At 40.3% G+C, this 19,937-nt stretch overlaps 3 protein-coding genes across 3 annotated transcripts; 2 read left to right on the forward strand and 1 right to left on the reverse strand.

Moving 5' to 3' along the window:
• Positions 1–31: 31 nt before the first annotated feature.
• Positions 32–6,572, forward strand: ppp2r3c (protein phosphatase 2, regulatory subunit B'', gamma). Its single transcript, XM_064323446.1, has 13 exons — positions 32–191; positions 957–1,081; positions 1,358–1,462; positions 1,577–1,689; positions 1,945–2,042; positions 2,506–2,576; positions 3,289–3,421; positions 3,910–3,965; positions 4,116–4,191; positions 4,301–4,437; positions 4,745–4,882; positions 5,967–6,026; positions 6,131–6,572. The coding sequence occupies exons 1-13, from the start codon at positions 125–127 to the stop codon at positions 6,317–6,319; spliced, it is 1,368 nt and encodes a 455-aa protein (XP_064179516.1). The 5' UTR covers positions 32–124; the 3' UTR covers positions 6,320–6,572.
• Positions 6,453–10,934, reverse strand: fam177a1 (family with sequence similarity 177 member A1). The gene is made up of 5 exons (XM_064323475.1): positions 10,779–10,934; positions 9,845–10,021; positions 9,669–9,735; positions 8,839–8,936; positions 6,453–8,185 (listed from the first exon to the last, which is right to left on the reverse strand). The coding sequence occupies exons 1-5, from the start codon at positions 10,845–10,847 to the stop codon at positions 7,967–7,969; spliced, it is 630 nt and encodes a 209-aa protein (XP_064179545.1). The 5' UTR covers positions 10,848–10,934; the 3' UTR covers positions 6,453–7,966.
• A 2,098-nt stretch (positions 10,935–13,032) lies between these two features.
• Positions 13,033–19,866, forward strand: LOC135248611 (F-box only protein 33). Its single transcript, XM_064323438.1, has 4 exons — positions 13,033–13,598; positions 14,640–14,750; positions 14,842–15,509; positions 15,738–19,866. Exons 1-4 carry the CDS (start codon positions 13,183–13,185, stop codon positions 16,001–16,003), a joined length of 1,461 nt encoding a protein of 486 aa, XP_064179508.1. The 5' UTR covers positions 13,033–13,182; the 3' UTR covers positions 16,004–19,866.
• The last annotated feature ends 71 nt before the right edge of the window (positions 19,867–19,937 follow it).

Genomic DNA, 19,937 nt, shown 5'->3' on the forward strand with positions numbered 1-19,937 from the left:
TGACAATGTAAAAGGTAAAAGTTCATAACCTCTGTTCATCTGAAGTTGTCCAATCACTACTTGTGTCAGGTCGATGAATATCCGCTAGGTGTTTACATTTCTCGTGTGATTATTCGTTTCTGCAATGTCAAACGATAAAGCAATCCAGTGGAAAGAACTTTTAAAGAGGAGAGTGGCCTCCTCAAAAAAAGGTGAGAGAGTTATATATTCTGGAAGCTAACCGTTTACGTGATTTGGTTAACCAGACAAGACGACATTTTGCATTTTCAGTTTAGCAAGCCGGCACTAAAGTTTAGTCCAGACTAGTTGTTCAGCGTCGGTTGCTGGGTAGGTGGTCATTCAAACCCTAATGTTACGGTACTACGTACGACATTTAATTAGGACTCATAAAATTAAAGTAAAATTAATTTACAGTACTCTTAAGCTAACATTATTCTACTACCAAGATAAACATAAATATGGATAAACATAAATAGTCAAAGTTATCTAGTTTGTCTGTATAGCTAGCTAGCTATTCTGCTATCTTGGCTCAGATATGACGTCTAACACTTCAATCAACTTTCTTTGAAATAACCTGTATAATAGCTAGCTACCTTACACTTCACGAATAGATAATGGTCGTTTTCTAGCTCTAGCTGTTGCCTAGCTGACAAATGGATCAATCATCTGCATCGCCAAAACAATTTATCTCTGGTGTGCTAACAGTTATTTGATTTAAATGGTTCTTTGCAACATTGCGGGCTTTCCCACTAACGCATGATCGCGTTATCGAAGCCAAATCTAATGGCTTATCCTATTAAGTAATCTGTAGTATATCACTATTGGTTTTTGCGTGTTCAAACTGGATGAAATAGGCAGGTCTGAGATGGAAATCAGAAATGACTGACACAGCCTGTAAACAACAACTGTATTTGGCTGTCAGTCTTTCATTAAATTATCATATTGTCTCTTCACAGTAGAGAAAACAGAAGAGGAGAAGAAAGAAGAAGAAATTCGTCTGTTCACAAAGTATTACAGCGAGTGGAAGGGCGGAGAGAAACGAGACTCCACTTATAAAAACATACCGCGCTTTTATTACAGGGTATGAATTTGAACACCTCTAAATACATAGTTTCTAGGGGAAATAGGCTACTGTAATATTGGTGTCTTTCTAGTGGGTATTATCATTATTATTATTATTGTGTCTATCCAGTGGGTATATAGCCTGTGTCACCAGGTGACCCTGCTCCACTCCAAGTATGTTATAGTTGATTTGGAGTGATGTACTGGAAAGCCCTACAGTATGATTGCGCTGTAAACGAGTCAGATGTTTGTTGCTAAATTAGAAAGTGATCCAAATATAACTGATTGATTGCAGCTTCCAGCTGAAGATGAGGTTTTGCTGCAGAAATTGCGTGAGGAGTCCAGAGCTGTGTTTCTGCAGAGGAAAAGCAGAGAGCTTCTGGACAACGAAGAATTACAGGTAACAAATACTATTATTAGAAGTGAACACAGGAAGCTTGAGAATGAGAAAAAGGTTGAGAATTGATTAATTTGGGTGTATTGTCCATTCATATGCATTTCTGGTTTATTCCAGAACCTGTGGTTTTTGCTGGACAAACACCAGGTACTCCCAATGACTGGAGAGGAAGCTACGATTAATTATGACAGCTTCTTGAAAGTCGGGGAAAAAGCAGGAGCAAAGTGCAAGTAAGCAGAGAAGTAAAAGCTTCGTAATTTAGAACCTTAGTTTTCAGCCTCTTCATTGCTTTGTAATTTGTCCTTGGTTAGTTTGATCACCGACTTGTTTCTTGAATTTATGGGTAGGTGTAAAATAAATCACTATGGTGTGTGTATGCTGTCTACCAGGTAGGGGGCAGTCGTAATCCATTTTATGATCTTCTATGACATTATTGCAATAGATCTGAGATGTAATGCCAACCTAATTTGGTCTCTCCCCAACAGGCAGTTCTTCACTGCCAGAGTGTATGCCAAGCTCCTTAATGGTGATCCATATGGACGGATATCAATAATGCAGTTCTTTAACTATGTCATGAGAAAAGGTTTGTTCTTGGCACAGCCAATCATCTAGAGTAAGCAATTGCTGCATGCAGGTGTGGAAAACTGGAGTTGTGACTGTCACTGAAGCTGTGTCCATGCCATTTGGTGAAAAGAAATTAAAATTACTTATTGGCCCCTACATTTGGCTTTGCGGGATTGTAAGAAGTATTCTGTGTTTTTTTTTAATTTTTACTTTAGACATGTCTTGTATGTGGAATACTTAAAGCAGATTGTAATGAGTAACTAAAGCTGAAAGTGCTCTTTATACTTGTTGTGCATGTTTCTTCTTTTCATACTGTACATTACAGTAAATTAGGATAGAGTATTTGTAACCACGTAAATTTTACATGTACCAGTTGGATGCACTGCTACTTTCTTCTATTGGCCCTTGGGAGGTGCACATGTACAGATAAAATCAAATACAGGTATTTTTATCATTGTATGTCATTTTAATTTTCCCATCAGTTTGGCTTCACCAGACCAGAATTGGGCTGAGTTTGTATGACGTGGCAGGACAGGGCTACCTCCGGGAGTCGGTAGGTATTCACAGCTCTTATTATTATTATTGTTATTATTAATAATTATTATGTAATGTATGGCTATACATTTTTTTCCTTCTTTATTTTATTGATGTATTTCTTCACAGTTGGAACAGAATGCACATATTTGGAGATCATTACTGTTGTTGTTATTGACAGAGCTAGGTCTGTGCCTGTGTTGTCTCTGCTTGCTGTCATTCTACTGAGTGCAGGATGTGACTCCTAATTAGTGCAGTGGCCTTGTAGTCTAAGCACTCAGCTGAACTGTTTGTTCTTGCAGCCTCTGACTTTTGCAGCGTTTTTCCTTTTTTATTTGTTATTTGTCTTTGGAATGGCAAAGTTCTCTCAAAGATTTAATCTGCGACACTGTGAATGACTGGTCTGATATCCTGAAGTTGTAGATTGCAGTTTTATTATACTCGTTCAGGTTCACCTTTATGGCTTAAACACACAGACACCATACCAATATGTACAACACATGCCCTAAGAAAGTGTCACACATGCGCTCACTACTTACTTTGTTTTCCCCAGTTATATTATAATGGTATTCCTCCTTTCAGGAAGACGTGTATTTCCTTGTTATATATTATTGAGTTCCTGTTGGGAGTTTTGCCAGTGTTCAGCTAGTGGGCTGAAAGATCACACCTATCGCCAGCCCTCTTGGTGTCTGGTTGTGTCTGAGCCTCTGTATCCATGTGTCACATGACAGGACCTGGAGAACTACATTTTGGAGCTCATCCCCACCCTCCCTCAGCTGGATGGCCTGGAGAAGTCATTTTACTCCTTCTATGTCTGCACTGCCGTCCGCAAATTCTTCTTCTTTCTGGACCCTTTGCGCACCGGTTTGTGTTCCGCTATTCTCACTCTCACGCCCATGCCCATAACCAGCTGATTTTATAGAACAGATGCTCAATGACACCCCTACTACATATACCTAAATATTCAAAGCTGAAGTTGCCATGGTTACATGGAATTGCTTTGATAAATTCAGGGCTGCGGTAGAATAGGTGTCTTCCTGTATTCCTTTTAATTCCTTGATTTCAAATTTTAATGTTTCGTGGACAATACGAAAACGATGTAGAGAACTCGGAGAAGATTTTTCTGGAGAGTGGAAAGGAAAAAGATGCAGCTTCCAGGCTTATTCTTCCATGCTGAAATGTGACAGCACATTTCCTGTCTAAAGTCTTGCTGCGGCTCTTGGAATATTTCTGTGCAAATGAAAAATATGTAAAGTATTATGTTCCCTTACAAATTCATTGTTTGGTGTCTCCTGAAGGTAAGCTTAATGTGTACCTATTTGTTTTTATACCTGTTTGTATTTTTTCTTCAGGGAAAATAAAAATTCAAGACATCCTGGCGTGCAGCTTTTTGGACGACCTTCTTGAGGTAAATCATTGGCAATCAGTATTTTCATTAAAATGAGTGGAAAAGACCCTTATTATTCTGTTCTTCAAATTATTTTCTCCAGAATTGCTATTTAGTGAATGTCCTGTACTTACAATTACTGTATTTAATTGGCTTTCCTCTCCATTTTAGCTGAGAGATGAGGAACTGTCCAAGGAGAGCCAGGAGTCAAACTGGTTCTCTGCACCGTCTGCTCTGAGGGTCTATGGTACGCGGATGACCCCTCTGCCACTCCTTCTTCCATTTCTATGGTTTCAGAGTGACTCTGGTTGTGCTGTGTGTTGTTAAAGGCTGTTCATGTCTTGCCCCATTGGCAGGTCAGTACTTGAATCTGGACAAGGACCACAATGGGATGCTGAGTAAGGAGGAACTGTCTCGCTATGGCACTGGAACCCTGACCGACGTCTTCCTGGACCGCGTCTACCAGGAGTGCCTCACTTATGATGGAGAAATGGTAGATCACCAGCGTGTTGCGCATTTTAAACACTGTGCTAAAAGCAAAACCTATTGCTGTATACAGTTATGTGTTACAGTCATACTGTGCTATTGCTGCGGTTACTGTCATTTCTTGTATGTTGATCATTTATAGGCTATACCGAGCATGACTGCTTGTGATATTGTTAATGCTAACACAAAATAGGTCAATGAGTAAAAATGAGTTGGATTTGCTGTGCTAATGGATTGTCTTGTGCATGACTGCTGCATTAGCGAGAGGTCATTCAAGCTTTTAACCTGTACACTGGTTTTTGGCTTCCTGTCAGGACTACAAGACCTACCTGGATTTTGTACTGGCTTTGGAGAACAGGAAGGAGCCAGCAGCTCTCCAATATATCTTCAAGCTGCTGGACATGGAGAACAAGGGCTATCTAAACGTGTTTGCACTCAATTACTTCTTCAGGGTGAGGACTGCCGAGCGCTCTTTCCTCAGGTTATGAATTCATCCACTGCTGGCCTTGCACACAATCTGTAGTGCTGTATTTGTAATACATAGAAAGCTAAGGACAGTATAAGCTGTAGCATCAACAAGGAAATCTCAGTTCTCCAGAACATTTATCACTGTAGTACAGTTTATAAGTTCATGTTATAAAATTGATGACGCACTGACACATAAGCCACATTAAAAAATAATTTATGTGTAGCACCCCAGGGTTTGAAAACTTGTAGTGTGCTATATAGAGATTTATTTTGTTTAGATGCAGTGCCGAACAATGGGGGACTATGTATAATAAGGGCAGTAATTCCTACACTGATCACCCAATACGGATGTAAATATCCTCCAATTAAAGCTGACTGTCTGCACTTTGACCTAATTTTCACCGTTTCATTTCAAATAAAATTTTCCTTACTATATATAGCTGTATATATATGTATGTATGTATGTGTTAAATTTATATGGATTGACCCTCAGCTTTGTGCTTTCGCCTCCCTGAATACTCTTTCAGCCTTGCAGTGCTCAGTTTGTTAGGAGACATCCCCCAGGCACAGAATGCAGACTCTGTTTTAGTATGAAAAGACCTCCAGTGAAGGAAGTGCACCCATCCTTCCAAGTGCCACCGTGAAACAAAATCGGCTCTGTCCCCCACGCCCCTGTCATCCATCGCCCTTGTATGCGAGTCGGGCTTTGTGCCCCTTGCTATAACCCGGGCGATGGCTGACTGCTTTTTTTTGGACAGAGGGGTTTATAGTTGGAGCAGGTGCTAGCCAAGGCTTTGTTCATTGACCTTTAAAAGGATGACTCATCTTCTGTCCCTGCCTGCCACTGCAGTGCACCAGTGGATGCTTGAATAAGGATATTTTCCTTTGTGAATGTAGCATGCATAGTGATATCCTCAATTTGTTCAGTTCAGTTCCTCTGATTAAAGTGTAAAATTTCTAAAGTTTTCTATACATGAAAAGCACTGTAGAATACAACTGTTATTAAATTTATAGAAAGCCTACAATTGTAAATTGAATCGAAAACATCTTCAACTGCTCTTTCTTCAGGCCATCCAGGAACAGATGAAATTGCATGGGCAGGAGCCTGTGTCCTTCCAAGATGTCAAGGTGGGCATTTGATTGTATTTAAGGCACTGAGCAAACTGGATACATCTACCTAATGTCAGCCTTCTGCCAGTCACTGCAGCTGAATGTGTTTCCTTTTGTGGCAGGATGAGATCTTTGACATGGTGAAACCCAAGGACCCGTACAAGATCACCCTCCAGGACCTAGTGACCAGCAGCCAGGGGGACACAGTCAGCAGTATCCTCATTGACCTGAATGGGTTTTGGACCTATGAGAACAGAGAGGTCCTTGTGGCCAATGACAATGACAGCAGCACTGATCTGGATGACACATGACACTGCAGATGGATGGACTGCATGGCAGGAATATTAATTCTGCCTTCTGCGAAATGTTCACATGAAGCATTCAGTCTGAAAAGCCCTTTCACTCTAAAGAGAAATGTCATGGACTGAAATGACGAGACAAAAGTTAGTTATTAAAAGTTTATTAAGCTAGATTATGTACAAAATGAGCAATTTCCCCAAATAATTATTTTAAAAAAGCCTTCAATTGAAAGATTTACATAAATAAAAGTTTTATAAACAATGAGGACTTGTTACATTTCTGTTGTAAATAGACTTAAAATACCATGATTAATTACTTTAAGTGCACACTTGGGTCTTAAGGATGTTTTCCACCAGTGAATACGGAATACACACTGGCCTTGTTGAAGGAAAATATTAATATTTATCAAGATGTTGTTTGAACCTTGCATATACAAGAAAAGGTGTGGATTCACTGAAAAATAACACAGGCAACCATTCCTAATGCCCAAATTTGGTGGAAAATATCAATGAAAAAATGAGATGCTTAGCTCAGAATGCTAGGCATCTACTGTCTAAAGCATAGTGCAACCTTTTTTAATACAGAGCAAATTCTTAGTTTTTTTTTTTTTTACCAGAATTAGAATTTTTAAAAAAAAGTATATTGAAAAACAAATCTACTTAGCGTCTGCTCCTGTCATAATTTGCACCATTTTTCAAACGAATTAAGGGGCGGAAGTACTAAATCTAATGGCCAGTTATGAGGAAGAAAACTAAAATGAGATGTTGAGTTTTCAAAAAAAAAAAAAAAAACCTTACTCGTACACAGTTCATACCTATGAAGGAATCTGTAAGACCACATCATCTGTGAGCAGATATTCTAAATCTTAATAGTTCTCAAATTTGTGTAAATCTTTTAAAACCATCTTGCTGGTTGATGATTTTCAGATTTGAACTGACCTCAACTGTCAAATGGTTGAACCCCATCATCAGGTGTACAAAATTTGTTTCAACTCACTAAAAATGCTACACCTCAAACTACCACACACACACCAGGATGCTGACTACTTTGACTACTTGCAATTTTGAACATAATGGTTACAATTAGATGGGATATACAGTATATTGTTCTTTCCCAAAAATGCACGTCAGGTGCTTTTAGTTTCAGAACAGTATTTCAGTGTTGTAATTATGAACCTATCCTTGAATTACGTACTCATCATTCAAGGACAAACATTGCTATAGTCATTTGTATTTATATGTAAAGATTGAGCATGTTGATTTGCTCATGCATAAAAGAAAATCCTTTGGCTCGGTACTTCCTTCCAAAAACTGAATATACATACTTGTAACATCCTTCATCAGGAGACACTTGTCCTCTGTCCTATGTAACAACCTCAAACTCACAGTGTAAAGGCAACTGGAATTTGACAAATGTTTGACACAGTAGTGTCGAGTATATGCGTGCAAAATACAAAACCTCAAGGTCAGCGTATACAGATCAACAAACCTGCTGCATTACATTCGTAAACAGGTCTTCAAATTGTAGATCTCCGTTGAAGTAACTTCGCTACACAAATTTCAACCAGTTAAGTTTGTTGTTGCAAAACAAACACTTAAGAGGAGACAAATCTTATGCCGTCACAGAAAATAACATTATCAAACCAGGTTAACAGTGTGTTAGGTGGGGATGGGGGCGGTGGCTCTGTTAGTGTCAGACATGGTGTGAGTGTCAGCCATGGCTTGGGTCTCTTTCTCCAGCTCAAAAGTGATGTTCACAAAGGAGGCGGTGCCCTCGGGCTGCTCCGTCGTTGGCTCCTGGCCCTCCTGGTTCTGCTGCTCTGTGAAGTGGCGCTCTGCCTCCTCAGACATGCGGTTCTCCTCCTCTTCCTCTTCTTCCTGTTTGCCACAACACAGATCAATAACTTGGGTCTTGAGGTTAACAACTGAACATTAACTAATGTTCACCCGTTCACTTTCAATGTATGAAATAAAACTGCATAAAAATACCTTAAAATGCTTATATACACCACTAGAGTCAATATGGCCATTTTACAGCATCACTGTTACAATTTCAGCCATGATGCACCTTTCAAGCAAATTGTGGAGATCAACCTTCAAAACTTGGTACGACTGCTACCATAAATGCACGGCTATAAATGAATTTAAAAAATCTATATTATGGTGCATAAACCCTCACCTTAGAAAAGAATGTGTTTCCTGATCTTTCCTGAAAAATTACTTTAACAATAGGTATTCTAAACTAAAAAACTGACCCATCCATATATACATTATACTCATAAAACAAAATTAATTACATGCATTGTACTTTTTATTTTCGCAGTATGTCAAGCATATTCAGAACGTGTTATAGGAGCACCATGGCCAACGTTGTTAATGCAACAGCTTACATCCTGCTCAGTGCTCACAGACAAAATAGGGTTCTTTCATGTCCCCAAAGTACCATATATATTTTGTTAATGTCCACTATACCTTCTCACTTGAAGGTTAGTGCCTATTCAAATTAGTAATAGGGCCCAGTGTTCACAAACCTCTTTCTTTATCCTGTAATACTCATCGATAGCATACTGGTACTTCGGTGAGGTGATTCCAAACAATGAGGCCATCTTTTCTCCAAGATAGTCACAAACTGAAAGTCACAAGCAAACGACAACACATTAAAAAGCCATCTAAACATTTCAGAACACTTTCAAAGGGGTTTACCGATCCTGACAGACACTTGAAGGTGCAGTCTGCAAACAGGGATGAAATTGTGATACCATGCAGGTCTCAAAACTTGGATACATTATTCACATCTTCAGAACAGTTAAAGAGTGCAAAATAAAATGTTAATGTATAACCTAACAGGGAAAAGCCCTACAAATATAGTGCCAATAGAAATATAGTTTACATATTGAAGACCAGACATTCTACAAGCTATGCATAATTATTACATTTGCATACACAATTCGTAGATTCAATTGGAACGGTTTGCTTTCTGGTGTAAAATAGGTCTTTTTTTTGTTCTGGCTTTGGCATTAATGGCTGTGGTTGGAGGGCATTTGTAATTATCCTCACAGGGTAACAGTATGTCCATGTATTTCTCACATGGTTCAGGCCACAGGCAAGGATTAGGGTGCACTGCTCATAGAGGTGCATGATGCCAGAAACAAAAACACCAGCAACTCCGCCACTGACTTCCAATTTTGCTTTACTTGTCAAAGTTGACAGTTAATCCGTAACTCTGGAATGCTGATTAGTAACATCATTTGTTGATAATATGCCAATATAGCAATGGTATCAAGCAATTTCTTTCATTAGTAAGACACTTTATTTGACCTATGCAATACAGCCTTTCAGGCAGCAGTTCTCAAACTCTCACCAGAGATAGTAGAAGTGGCAGCTCTCCACATGTGGAACCAAAAGTAGGGCCCCCAGGTCAATTTTGCCTGAAATATATGTGAAATTCAGAAACCTGGTTAAAGTGGATGAATGGTTCACAATCTTAACTTAAATGGTAAGATGAGACACTGAAGTCCAGCTCCGCAAGACACTCACCGGGTCAGGGGCAGACATCAGATCCTTCTTCTCAGGTTCCTCCTCTTCTTCCTCCTCCGTACTGTACTCCTCCATGGTCTCTCCACTGGCAAAGTGAATGATCTTGCGAGGTTTTTTCTGCTTCTTGCCCAACTCACCCAACTCCACACTCTCAAAGTCCTTTCCAGCATTTTGGCTCTATCACAACAACCAAAAAATGTTAGCAAGTGAAACTTATACAATATTAATGCTCCCATGAAAAGATAATGGCCATAATAAAAAAATAATTTAATCTAGTTTACTACTTAACAAAACATTTTTATAACAAAGCAAAATACAGCTGTATTAGCTGGGATATGGTATTGCATCTGGCAACGGGAAACAAGCAACGAAAATTTCTTCTCCAGTCTAAATATGTTCAAATGTTACATAAATAAATCGTTGATACACGATTAATAACAATCCAGCTAATACATTTCATTTGAATCATTTTGCATTCAAAATCAAGACATGATAAAGCTAAATTACTGACAAATTTACCTAATAATTGAAATTTTGTTCAACGAGGAAGTATAATACATCTATATGGTTCCTGGTCCTAAAATTGACGCCCACAAACTAAACATACATGGATGGTACTTAATTAAATTAATCAACGGGTATTATATGCATATATACTACACATATACACAAAGAGAAACACTTAACTGTCAAAGAGCTAAACTAGTGATCGCAACTTTAGAGGACGTGTCTCCAACTTCACAACGGTACATTGTTTGAAGTGGCAGGCATAACGACTTTACGAATAGCCAACTACGCTAACTAGGCGAGTAACCGGTTGGGTTACTTATAAGATCTACCACACAGCAAACGTAAACCGCAAACTGTGACGGAATCAGTACATTAACTTTCTTGAATATCAAATTAAATAACTAACATAGTAACACCTGCGTACCTTTTCTACGTCCATATTTTGTCCCAAAGACACATTGATGTTTGTAAGATAAAGCGAAAGCTCTGCCATCTCTCGTTCTTCAACACCCACTGGGAGTCGGTTTTGTTGTCGATTCTTTTCGGCGCTGCAAAACGGACATGACGTCTCCAAGAACTGCCCCTCCTTATTTTAGAGACACAACCACAGTGTTATCACTGGAACTGGAGGCTCTCTACATCACAGACAAACATATATATGTTGTAACTGCATTAATCCTTTTAAAGCAAAAAATAAAAATAAATAAACAAAACCAATACACACTTAAATACCAGTTGAATAACTTTTTGGTATCAGGATTCAAGTTCGTTTAATTGAAATGATTAAGGTACAAAAATGTATTGATTCCCTAAAACCGCCTTCAGAAAATCTTCTATTATCCTTTTGGTATTGGAGCGTGGAAATACAGGCTAAAAAAGTAATATTGGTCCTGTATATTCACTATTGACCTTGAGTGTATGTTAATGTGTTGTAAATATACAGGTAAGAGTGACTGCCACATATAAATAGGATTAAAAGCTTATTGTTTGACTATCAATAAACAAAATATAAGGCTTAACAGGAAAAACCCATCATGCTATTAGTATGCTGGAGTCTTGTCTGAGTTAGTTCAATTTTGCTCATCTAGAAAAGTCTAATCTGGGTGACTGGGTGCGACAAGTTCTAAGTTCTCTAAATTCTAACTTAAATGACCATTGTAGGTTATGACCACAATTTAGTCTCGTCCAAAAGACATAAACTCCTCCTGCACACAGTGCTTTTCACAGAGGCCAGTTGGGTTTATTTTGGTGTACGGAGGGAAGACTGCCCCTACTGGCCCACAAACACCACATTCAACAGCAAACTTTATTTTCCCAGGGACACCATTCCAATAGTACCCAAACCCACACCTGCTTATCTTCAGCCAGACACAAGAGCAGGGTACATGGTGGTATGTCTACCGGCTATTTGTTTTCAAAGTTGTCAATATTTAACATGTGCTAGAGTTCACAGCTGAAAATAACTTTATGCAGTTTGTATTCACAATTTTGGGGAGCTACCATATGCGCAAAAGGTTAACATCTGGCAAACTGATAGTGACATTTGTTTCAGAAATAGCCTGTAAGAAAATAATCAAAAAGGATTCTGAATGTATGCATTTATGTATTCATAGGCCTCACATATCTGAGCCACTGAAAACAGTGACAGAGTTTGAGTAATCCACAAGAGGGCAGAAGTGATTCCAGTAAAAAGAATCAAGTTCCTCTGCTGTTCATGCGGAAATCTAGAATACAGATATTCAACATTGACCTTGTGTCTGCTGATCCAGTATATATAATCCATGTGGTTTCAGGGCCTTAATAAAACACATTAAAATCCATTTCAATATTTCCCAAAACTAGGATGATGATGATGATGATGATGCTGACGATGAGGTTGATTATGATGATGATGATGGTAATAATGAGAAACTAGCATGGAACAAGTGATGGAAATTGACTATAAAGCAGCATGGGCATGGCAGAACGGAGGGAATGTAATTCTGATAGTTCTGTAGGTAGTGCATGAATTCATTCTTGTTCATTTTAGATGGCAAAACCATCCTGACACCATGTGACTAACCAACCATGTAATTTCCTCCTGTATCAGGGGTGACGGTATGGGTTATTAAATTCCACCATTCCTATAATTATGTATACATTGACATTAAAAGGAGCATGGAAACGATGTGCCAGGGCCACGGCAGTAAAAGTACTTTAAAACTCTGTTACAGTGTGTTTGCCTTTCATGACAGGTGTCAAAAGAACTGTTGGTCAGTCTTATTTTTTGACTTGGTCTTATTTTCTATAGAATAAATGACTCAATTTATGGTGTAAGCGACTAATACATTTTATTTTTCGAATAATACACCACAATTCCTACAACTGCTCCCACAGTAACGAAAAAGCCCTTTCCCGACGAACGCCCCCTTTTGAAAATACAGAGGTATAGCAAAAATAACAAGGTTTTGGATTGAACCATATACATAGATTCGTAAGGCCTTTTAAACCTGAAGTAATGCTATTTTTCATCTATTCACAATTATAAAGTATAATATTACAATCTTACAAAAAAATGAACTTGCATAAACTATATAAATTGTATATATTTAAGGTTGCTGAAGCGAATGTTACATTGAACGCGCATGTTTCCCCCCCTCCCCCCCACACAGGAAGAGATGTGGTGTGATCCAATAGTATTGAAGGGAAAGCTGCTATGCGATGTTTGTTTTCACTGAGGGCCATCAGAGTTAAAATAGTGCTGCAGTTGATCTGCCTGTGCATAGGAACATTTAAACGGTTAACTATTTTTCGTGTTCCTGAGTGTAAAAGGGCAGTATCAAGCGGCCATGGCTCTGGTCGGGGGTGTCGGAGCCTCGGCCTTACCTAGCGAGCTAATTGTCCACATATTTTCCTTCCTGTCCGCTCGGGACAAGCTTAGGGCCTCGGCTGTGTGCTCTCGCTGGAGGGAGTGTCTGTTCTATCCAGCACTGTGGACGGAGCTTAAGCTGCGGGTCGGTGGTGGCACAAATGGCACTGACGAGACCCCGAAATTGGAGTTTCTCATGCGGAAGATTGGCTCCTTCGTGCGTGAGTTACAGCTGGAGTTTGCCCCCGTGGAAGGGTATCTCAGCCCTTTGCATGGTGTAGAGGGTAGAATGGAGCCTCCTGAAAGCGACCCCCAGTTTTCTGAGCGTTGGAAGGATGCGATGAACACCTACCTCGACCAGGTGTTATGTGTGCTGAACAGCATTCGGAGTAACAGGTATTTTGCTATATGAACTAGCTACAACCAGCCATTTTAAAGCAAACTGCGTCAGTTGCTTTAGAAAGCTAGGTCATACATAACCGACTTTCTAGCTAGCTATAAACAAACTCATATCGTTACGTAATGGGTGCACGCCTTAGCTATGGGTTGTATGTAATGGATGCACTGGTCACTTGTAATGGTATCCACATTTTTAGAATTTTGCAAGTTGTTTGCATTATACAGGAAGGCTCAGAACTGCGTGCTTCGTTGATTTTGACTCTGCAGCGGTTCCTGTTGGTAACTAGGTGCATAGCTGGATAACGAAAACAAACATTTTCTATTAAACCTGAAGTCTTCAAACTGTAGGCATTTTTTCCAGTTCACTCTGCCAGCAGAACGTGGTACCCCTATCAGACATGAGCTATGTGTTTCAAAAAAAATTCACGAGATAAAAATCCTATAGATCAAGTTCACCTGAGTAGGCAACTGTATTTCTGATTTTAAAGGTTAATGCCATTGAGCATTGTTGATATTAAACCAATAACATATATGCCAATTTTCCTTTTTTGTATATCTGAATATTTCACCCTCAAAATATGCTCTGAATACTTGCTTACATCATGTCCATTTCGGTTAGAATTGCCTGGACTTACCAGGATCCATTGTGCTTTTCTGTTCTGACTCATACAGTGTGTTTTTAGTATATAGTTCATTCTTTTGTCCCACATTCATTTTGCTGGAAAACTCTGGATTTTCTAGTGTAGACCTCTAAAGGTTATGCTTGGTCAGTGCCACATGGATTGTGGACCAGTGCTACAAAAGGCTAAATCTACAAACATGATTGTTGAATGTCACTAGCAAATATACCGAGTAATTTATTCTTTTTGTTTTGGCCACAAGCAGCTTTGTATAATTTTCAAGACAAATAGTTTTCTTTCCCAATCCTGAAACTGAACTGTTCTGTTTCATAAAAAAACCAATTTTATTACTCAGTTTGTTATTGCGTCACTACAGCTGGGAAAACATACATTTTTCCAAATTGCATTGCATTCCCAGAAACCTTCAGAAGCTGAGTCTGTTTGGAGACACCTGTATCCTCCAAGATGAGGGCATTTTGGACAGTGCCCAATTCCATCAGGTTGACCAAGGAAGCAAGAAAATCAAAGAGTGAGTCTTTGGGGGGGCGGTCAGAAATTCAACATTGTGTGTTCAGAATGACTGAGCCGTGCCTTACCTCGACACCTCTCTCCTTTTCCAGGATCCAGATGCTGTTTGAAGAGGTCCTGACCAACAGCAGGCGCGTGAAATGGCTGTCCTCGGCCTTCATGCTCGGGATGGTCACCCCCACCACCCTTGCGGCGATGTCCAACCCCAGCGCCACCTCCTTGGAGCACCTGAGCCTGCTGGACAATCAGCTGCCCTCCCTGGTGCCGGCTGTTGAGATGGAGCGCCTGCTCAACCTCCGCTCCCTGGCCCTGGACTTCTGCGACTTCACCTCCGACATGTGCCGCCTCCTCTCCAGGAGCGACCACGTGCCCCTGCACCGCCTCTCCCTGCTGATCAACGGCACCGTCCTGGCCAGCAAGCCCCTGGAAGGCACGGCCAGCGAGGACGACTGGAAGGCGCTGGTGCGCCACAGCGGCAACCTGCGCGTCTACGTCATGGCGCTGGACGTGCGCAGCCAAGACCTGCTGACGGTGCTGAAGCCCAGCCTGCCCCTGGAGAGGATTCACTTCGACAGCTACTCCACCTGCACCAGCGTGGCCATCGTGGACCTCATCTCCCTGCAGTACCACAAGACCCTCACCCACTTCATCCTCATGAGGGACGAAGCCGACTTCCCGGACCTCAGCGACAATCGCAACGAGGACCCGCTGGTGCTGCTAGCCTGGCGCTGCATTCATCTCTCTGTGCTCGTCATCCATGGTGAGTGCTGCTGGACAGACAGGCTGCCTTTAGCTGGGATTTTCCCTTTGGCTGAAATGAGCATTTATTTTAGTTTTCAGCTTGATGTAGCATGATGTCCAGGAAGCAGCCCCCACCACCTGTGTTTTTATGAATTGTAATCGTCTCCTAATGTGACCGACTTCCTTGTTTTGATTGGGGAGTAGAAGTGTCATGGAGATGACAGTGTCAAATGTCCCTGGCTCGCAGGTTACACGGTTTGGGCCCACAACCTCGTCGCCATCTCCCGCCTGCGCGGCTCCAACCTGAGGGTGCTGGCCGTGTCGGAGGAGAGCATCGACTTCGACCCGGACCCGGTCTTCTACCTGGAGGAGGAGCCTGTGCGCAACCTCATCAAGGAGGTGTCCCACGGGCTGGGCCGCGTCTGGCACCCCATGATGGACACCAGCATCGTCCTGAGTGAGCCTTTCCAGCACTTCTACAGGGAGATGCAGAGCTTCAGTGAGGGCATGTAGCCCCCCCGCCCCACTCCCCACCCACCCCATATTTAACACCCATGCTTAATGCTTCTTTACATAAAGGCTCTGTTTCATTTTATTTTTATTTTTTGTTTTGTTTTCTGTAGTGTGAACTAACCCTTTATATGTGCTGTGTTTAATCAGTATTCGCTCAATATTTATATCTATCTATATATCTTGCTTCTTAATAGGAGAGTATAGTTGGATATTGGTTTATTAGCTAATGAGTGAGTGGGGGGGAAGGGCTTTATCATGGCTAGCTTACAAGACGTTAGGCGTGTTGTTTACTTGTTTGTTTATTGGTTTCTTATAGGGGAGTGTAGAGTTGCCGTAAGCTAAGTCTATCGGTTTATCCGTCCCTGTCTTTTTGAGGTGACAAGCTTCTTCATGCTCATTTACCTTTCGTTAGGTTTGAGTCTTCCGGCCTAGGACGGAGCTCTGATGGACACTAGTACAGCCCTTCAGCCTTCTGCTCATTTAAAAAAAGAAAAATCTTTCCAATTGTTTTGAGTTGATGTTGATATGTACGGGACAAAGATCCTGCTGGTTTTCTAACCTGGAAGTACAGACGCACTGGTGGTGGAGCTTTGTCCTTTCTTGGAACAGATAGCAGAGGTTGACATCTCACTCCACTGCATAGTTCTGCAGGTTTCTTGGGGGCTGTGCCAGTGATCTCACAAGGAGGATCACTGTAAAATGCTGCAGTCCTTTTCTTAAAATCCTCTCGATCCGTCTCAGGTAGGCGCCACACGCGATGATGGTGATGATGATGTATGAAGCAATCAGCCAGTCTGTTGGTTTTATTTATTAAGTCTTGAGTCACAGTTGCCTTGAACATCTCCTTGTTTCTATATCAAGGTTTATGGAGTGTTTCATCCACTGAGCTTTGGACAGAGGAAGAACTAAGTTTGCTTGTTCCATATCTCAGGAATCTTGCACTTGCGGTATTTTTACAATGAAGGCTTTGTCTTGTGCTGTTGTTTGAGGCATGTGTGCCTGGGGGCTAAATACTGTGTGTATTTGAAAAGCTCTTCCAAAACACGCTTTCAAAGTTGTTGGTTTTTTTTCCTATTTGCGCTTTCTCCCTCAGTAGTTTTAAAAGGTTGACATCTATAATGTGCGTCTGTAAGACTTTTAAATAATTTTCTATGGTGTATTTGCTGTTTTAAAGCTCATAGAAGAGGGAATCCGGTGCTTGCATAGTATTAGAATGTGAAGCCAACAGTCTTTCGATGGCAAATCTGGATGCTTCTTGTTCTGGAGTTCCCATTAATGGCATATCTGTCTTTATCCTTGCTTGTCTGAATAACAGTGGAGATTTGTCGTTGCACAATAGACTATATATATCTTCAGAGAGGACACTTCACTGTTGTTTTCAGATGTGTGGGTCTCCCAACTCTTTAGTCCTGAGATAATGCATTCCTAAGATCCGAAGGCATCACTTGATGGTTTGGTTGTAAAACTACTGCATTTGTGAACCAGCCACAGTGTTGACAGACCACTCATGTCAGGAAAAAAGAACTTTCAGAAAACAGAAGTATGCAAATCGTTTTTGAGTGCTGACCTGTTACGTTTAGAATGTGAAAAGGGGGAAGGGAAAATTATTTTCTGTCCGAAAACCTTTCAATCAACCAGTGAGATTTGCTGAGATGTTTCGTAGCCTATGTGTAAGACTGCATGCAAAGTTCCTCTATAACTGAACGCAAAGCCTGCAGAAAATGCATGAGAAGCAAAGTTATGGTGAAGAATCGAAAAAGATGCATGTAACCTGAGGGATTATTTTATTTGTTTAATTTCCATTTCTATTTTAGTACAACACCAAAAAGAAAATGTTAGATCACTATATATTTGGAAATGAGTGTTGTGTATGTGTGCTTAATAGAAATTGGTAGTATTCAGTCAGGAAGATATGACAATGCCAGTTGTTACAATCCGTTATCTAAGGATCGCTCATGCCGTGCCTAAACCCAGAAAGCTTTCATTTCAAACCTATGTTTTGCATTTATTTCCAATCAGTGTCTAGTACAGCAATTTTTTTATTATAGAATGTTCACTGAAGCATCAGTGTTTTTTTTCTTTTTTCTTTCTTTTTTTTAAGTTTCAAAAGTGCATACATTGAGGGAGGTGTGTGTGTAAGAATTAAGGTGTACCATTTTCTCACCAGTGAACAACAGGAAACAGCCTTTCTCAGGGTTACGGTCAGACTAGGGAGAGGGGTTCAACCGCTCAGGCCTCATGTACGAAAGCTTGTTAATGGAAAGAAAAACCTTTCTCAACAAGTCACTGGATTTTACTTCTGTCAGCGTCTGCGTCAGCTGCCAAAGATCACGGTAATACAACCCTATCAAAGTGCCCACATGCTGGCAGGGGGCAGGCCAATGGCTGGCCAGCCAAGCTATACTACTATAAGATTTACGTACTAAGAAGTCGAAGTTCGACCTGTCTTGAACACAGCTGTGCTGTGGCTTGGTCACCAATGGTAGAACTCTTACAATGCACCTGTTTCACTGTGAAGAGTGAATGTAATTCTGAAAATCATGGTTGGTTCTATCAAACCTGTAAGCTGCTATGAGACGATAAGGAACATTCCACTGGGGAGAAAAAAAACGGCCAAATGTCTGCATGAAGTTATTTATTTTTTTACTCCTTATTTTTTAATTTCTTTTTTTTTTTTTTTTGAGCAATGGGGTCCAATCAGTAGCAGACAGCTGGTCTGTTATAAAATCTTTTTGCAGTGTGAAAATTTTAAGTACATCATGATAGACGTGGTTGTTTACCCTTTCCCCTTGCTTATCACTTTTCAGAGCAAAGGGAGGGGATCTTTTTATCCTGAAAACGACCAGTTGTTTCTTACAATGTGGATCTCCATATTTTCTTGTCATATTTTTTTGTTTTTAATTTTGTTTTCAGAAACTTATGCATTCACAATCTGAACTTCTCACTAAAAGGAGCCAGGCAGCTTTGGACATCGATCTCAGAGTTGACTTGCTGTTGCTTATGTAGGCTACGTATTTGCTCCGATCTCTTACCTTAATAAAGATCACCTCATGCCAGCCTTAAGAGTGCAAAGCTTGTAGTTGAGCAAGACCTTACAGGAGTGAGAATCATAGATGCTTCCTATCATTGCTTTACTTCATTTCTGAGATTACACTGAGCAAACCCAAAAAAATCATCTTGTGTGATAGATCCTCTGTGGTATAGGTCAGAAACAAGCTTGAGAGAAGTCATTTATTTAGGGCTGGCTTGCGTTACAAAGTTCAAACTATGCAAGAGGAATGCATATAACCTAGTCTCTTTTTTTCTGTCACTAAAATGGAAAGAACTTACTTGCAAATGTTGTTGGCCTTATTATTTTAAAATTTTGATTCTTCGGAAGCCAACTCAGTTTCAGGGGCAACCGTGGGTACAGACATCGTCTCTGTGAGACTGGCCAGCTGGCCCCAGTTAAGTGGTACGAATGTTGTGCATTTGTTTAAAATCAGGACAGTTCGCAATAAAGAAGTCGGTAATGTGGCCACCACGGGGTACTAGCAGTGCTAAGACCTGGCTGCTACCTTATAAACTTCGGGAAAAAACACAATGTGTATATACATATCTATATACATCTATATATGTGTGTTATATATAGATCAGTATAGAAATGTTTATGCAACGCATGTCCAGATTCTATTTATGAACATGTTTAAAGTTTATAAGCGTTATTTACAAAATGGTTTTCCCATCTTAAATGTTTAATATCTGGACAGGAGTGTTCTGTCTATTTTTGTCTCCAGTGAGCACATAGCATTATGATTTTATATGTACATCAGCAACGTGAATCCACTGGCACAGTTGTGAACATGCCAGATGTGGTGAGATTTTATTGATTGAAAATGATCAGAGGTAAAAAAAGGAAGGAAAATATACATAAAACTAAACTGACACATTGGGC

This window comes from Anguilla rostrata, chromosome 1 (assembly GCF_018555375.3).
Source record: "Anguilla rostrata isolate EN2019 chromosome 1, ASM1855537v3, whole genome shotgun sequence".
Classification (NCBI taxonomy): Eukaryota; Metazoa; Chordata; class Actinopteri; order Anguilliformes; family Anguillidae; genus Anguilla; species Anguilla rostrata.

What these genes read in the sequence shown, in the direction of transcription:
- fam177a1 (XM_064323475.1), bottom strand. Translation starts at nt 10,847, where the DNA reads ATGGCAGAGCTTTCGCTTTATCTTACAAACATCAATGTGTCTTTGGGA. An exon ending in AAAATATGGACGTAGAAAAG is followed by an intron (nt 10,022 to 10,778) that starts GTACGCAGGTGT and finishes TTGTTGTGATAG; the next exon opens with AGCCAAAATGCTGGAAAGGA. An exon ending in ATTACAGGATAAAGAAAGAG is followed by an intron (nt 8,186 to 8,838) that starts GTTTGTGAACAC and finishes TGTGGCAAACAG; the next exon opens with GAAGAAGAGGAAGAGGAGGA.
- ppp2r3c (XM_064323446.1), top strand. Translation starts at nt 125, where the DNA reads ATGTCAAACGATAAAGCAATCCAGTGGAAAGAACTTTTAAAGAGGAGA. An exon ending in TCACTTATGATGGAGAAATG is followed by an intron (nt 4,438 to 4,744) that starts GTAGATCACCAG and finishes GCTTCCTGTCAG; the next exon opens with GACTACAAGACCTACCTGGA. An exon ending in TGTCCTTCCAAGATGTCAAG is followed by an intron (nt 6,027 to 6,130) that starts GTGGGCATTTGA and finishes CTTTTGTGGCAG; the next exon opens with GATGAGATCTTTGACATGGT.
- LOC135248611 (XM_064323438.1), top strand. Translation starts at nt 13,183, where the DNA reads ATGGCTCTGGTCGGGGGTGTCGGAGCCTCGGCCTTACCTAGCGAGCTA. An exon ending in AACAGCATTCGGAGTAACAG is followed by an intron (nt 13,599 to 14,639) that starts GTATTTTGCTAT and finishes TTGCATTCCCAG; the next exon opens with AAACCTTCAGAAGCTGAGTC. An exon ending in GGAAGCAAGAAAATCAAAGA is followed by an intron (nt 14,751 to 14,841) that starts GTGAGTCTTTGG and finishes CTCCTTTTCCAG; the next exon opens with GATCCAGATGCTGTTTGAAG.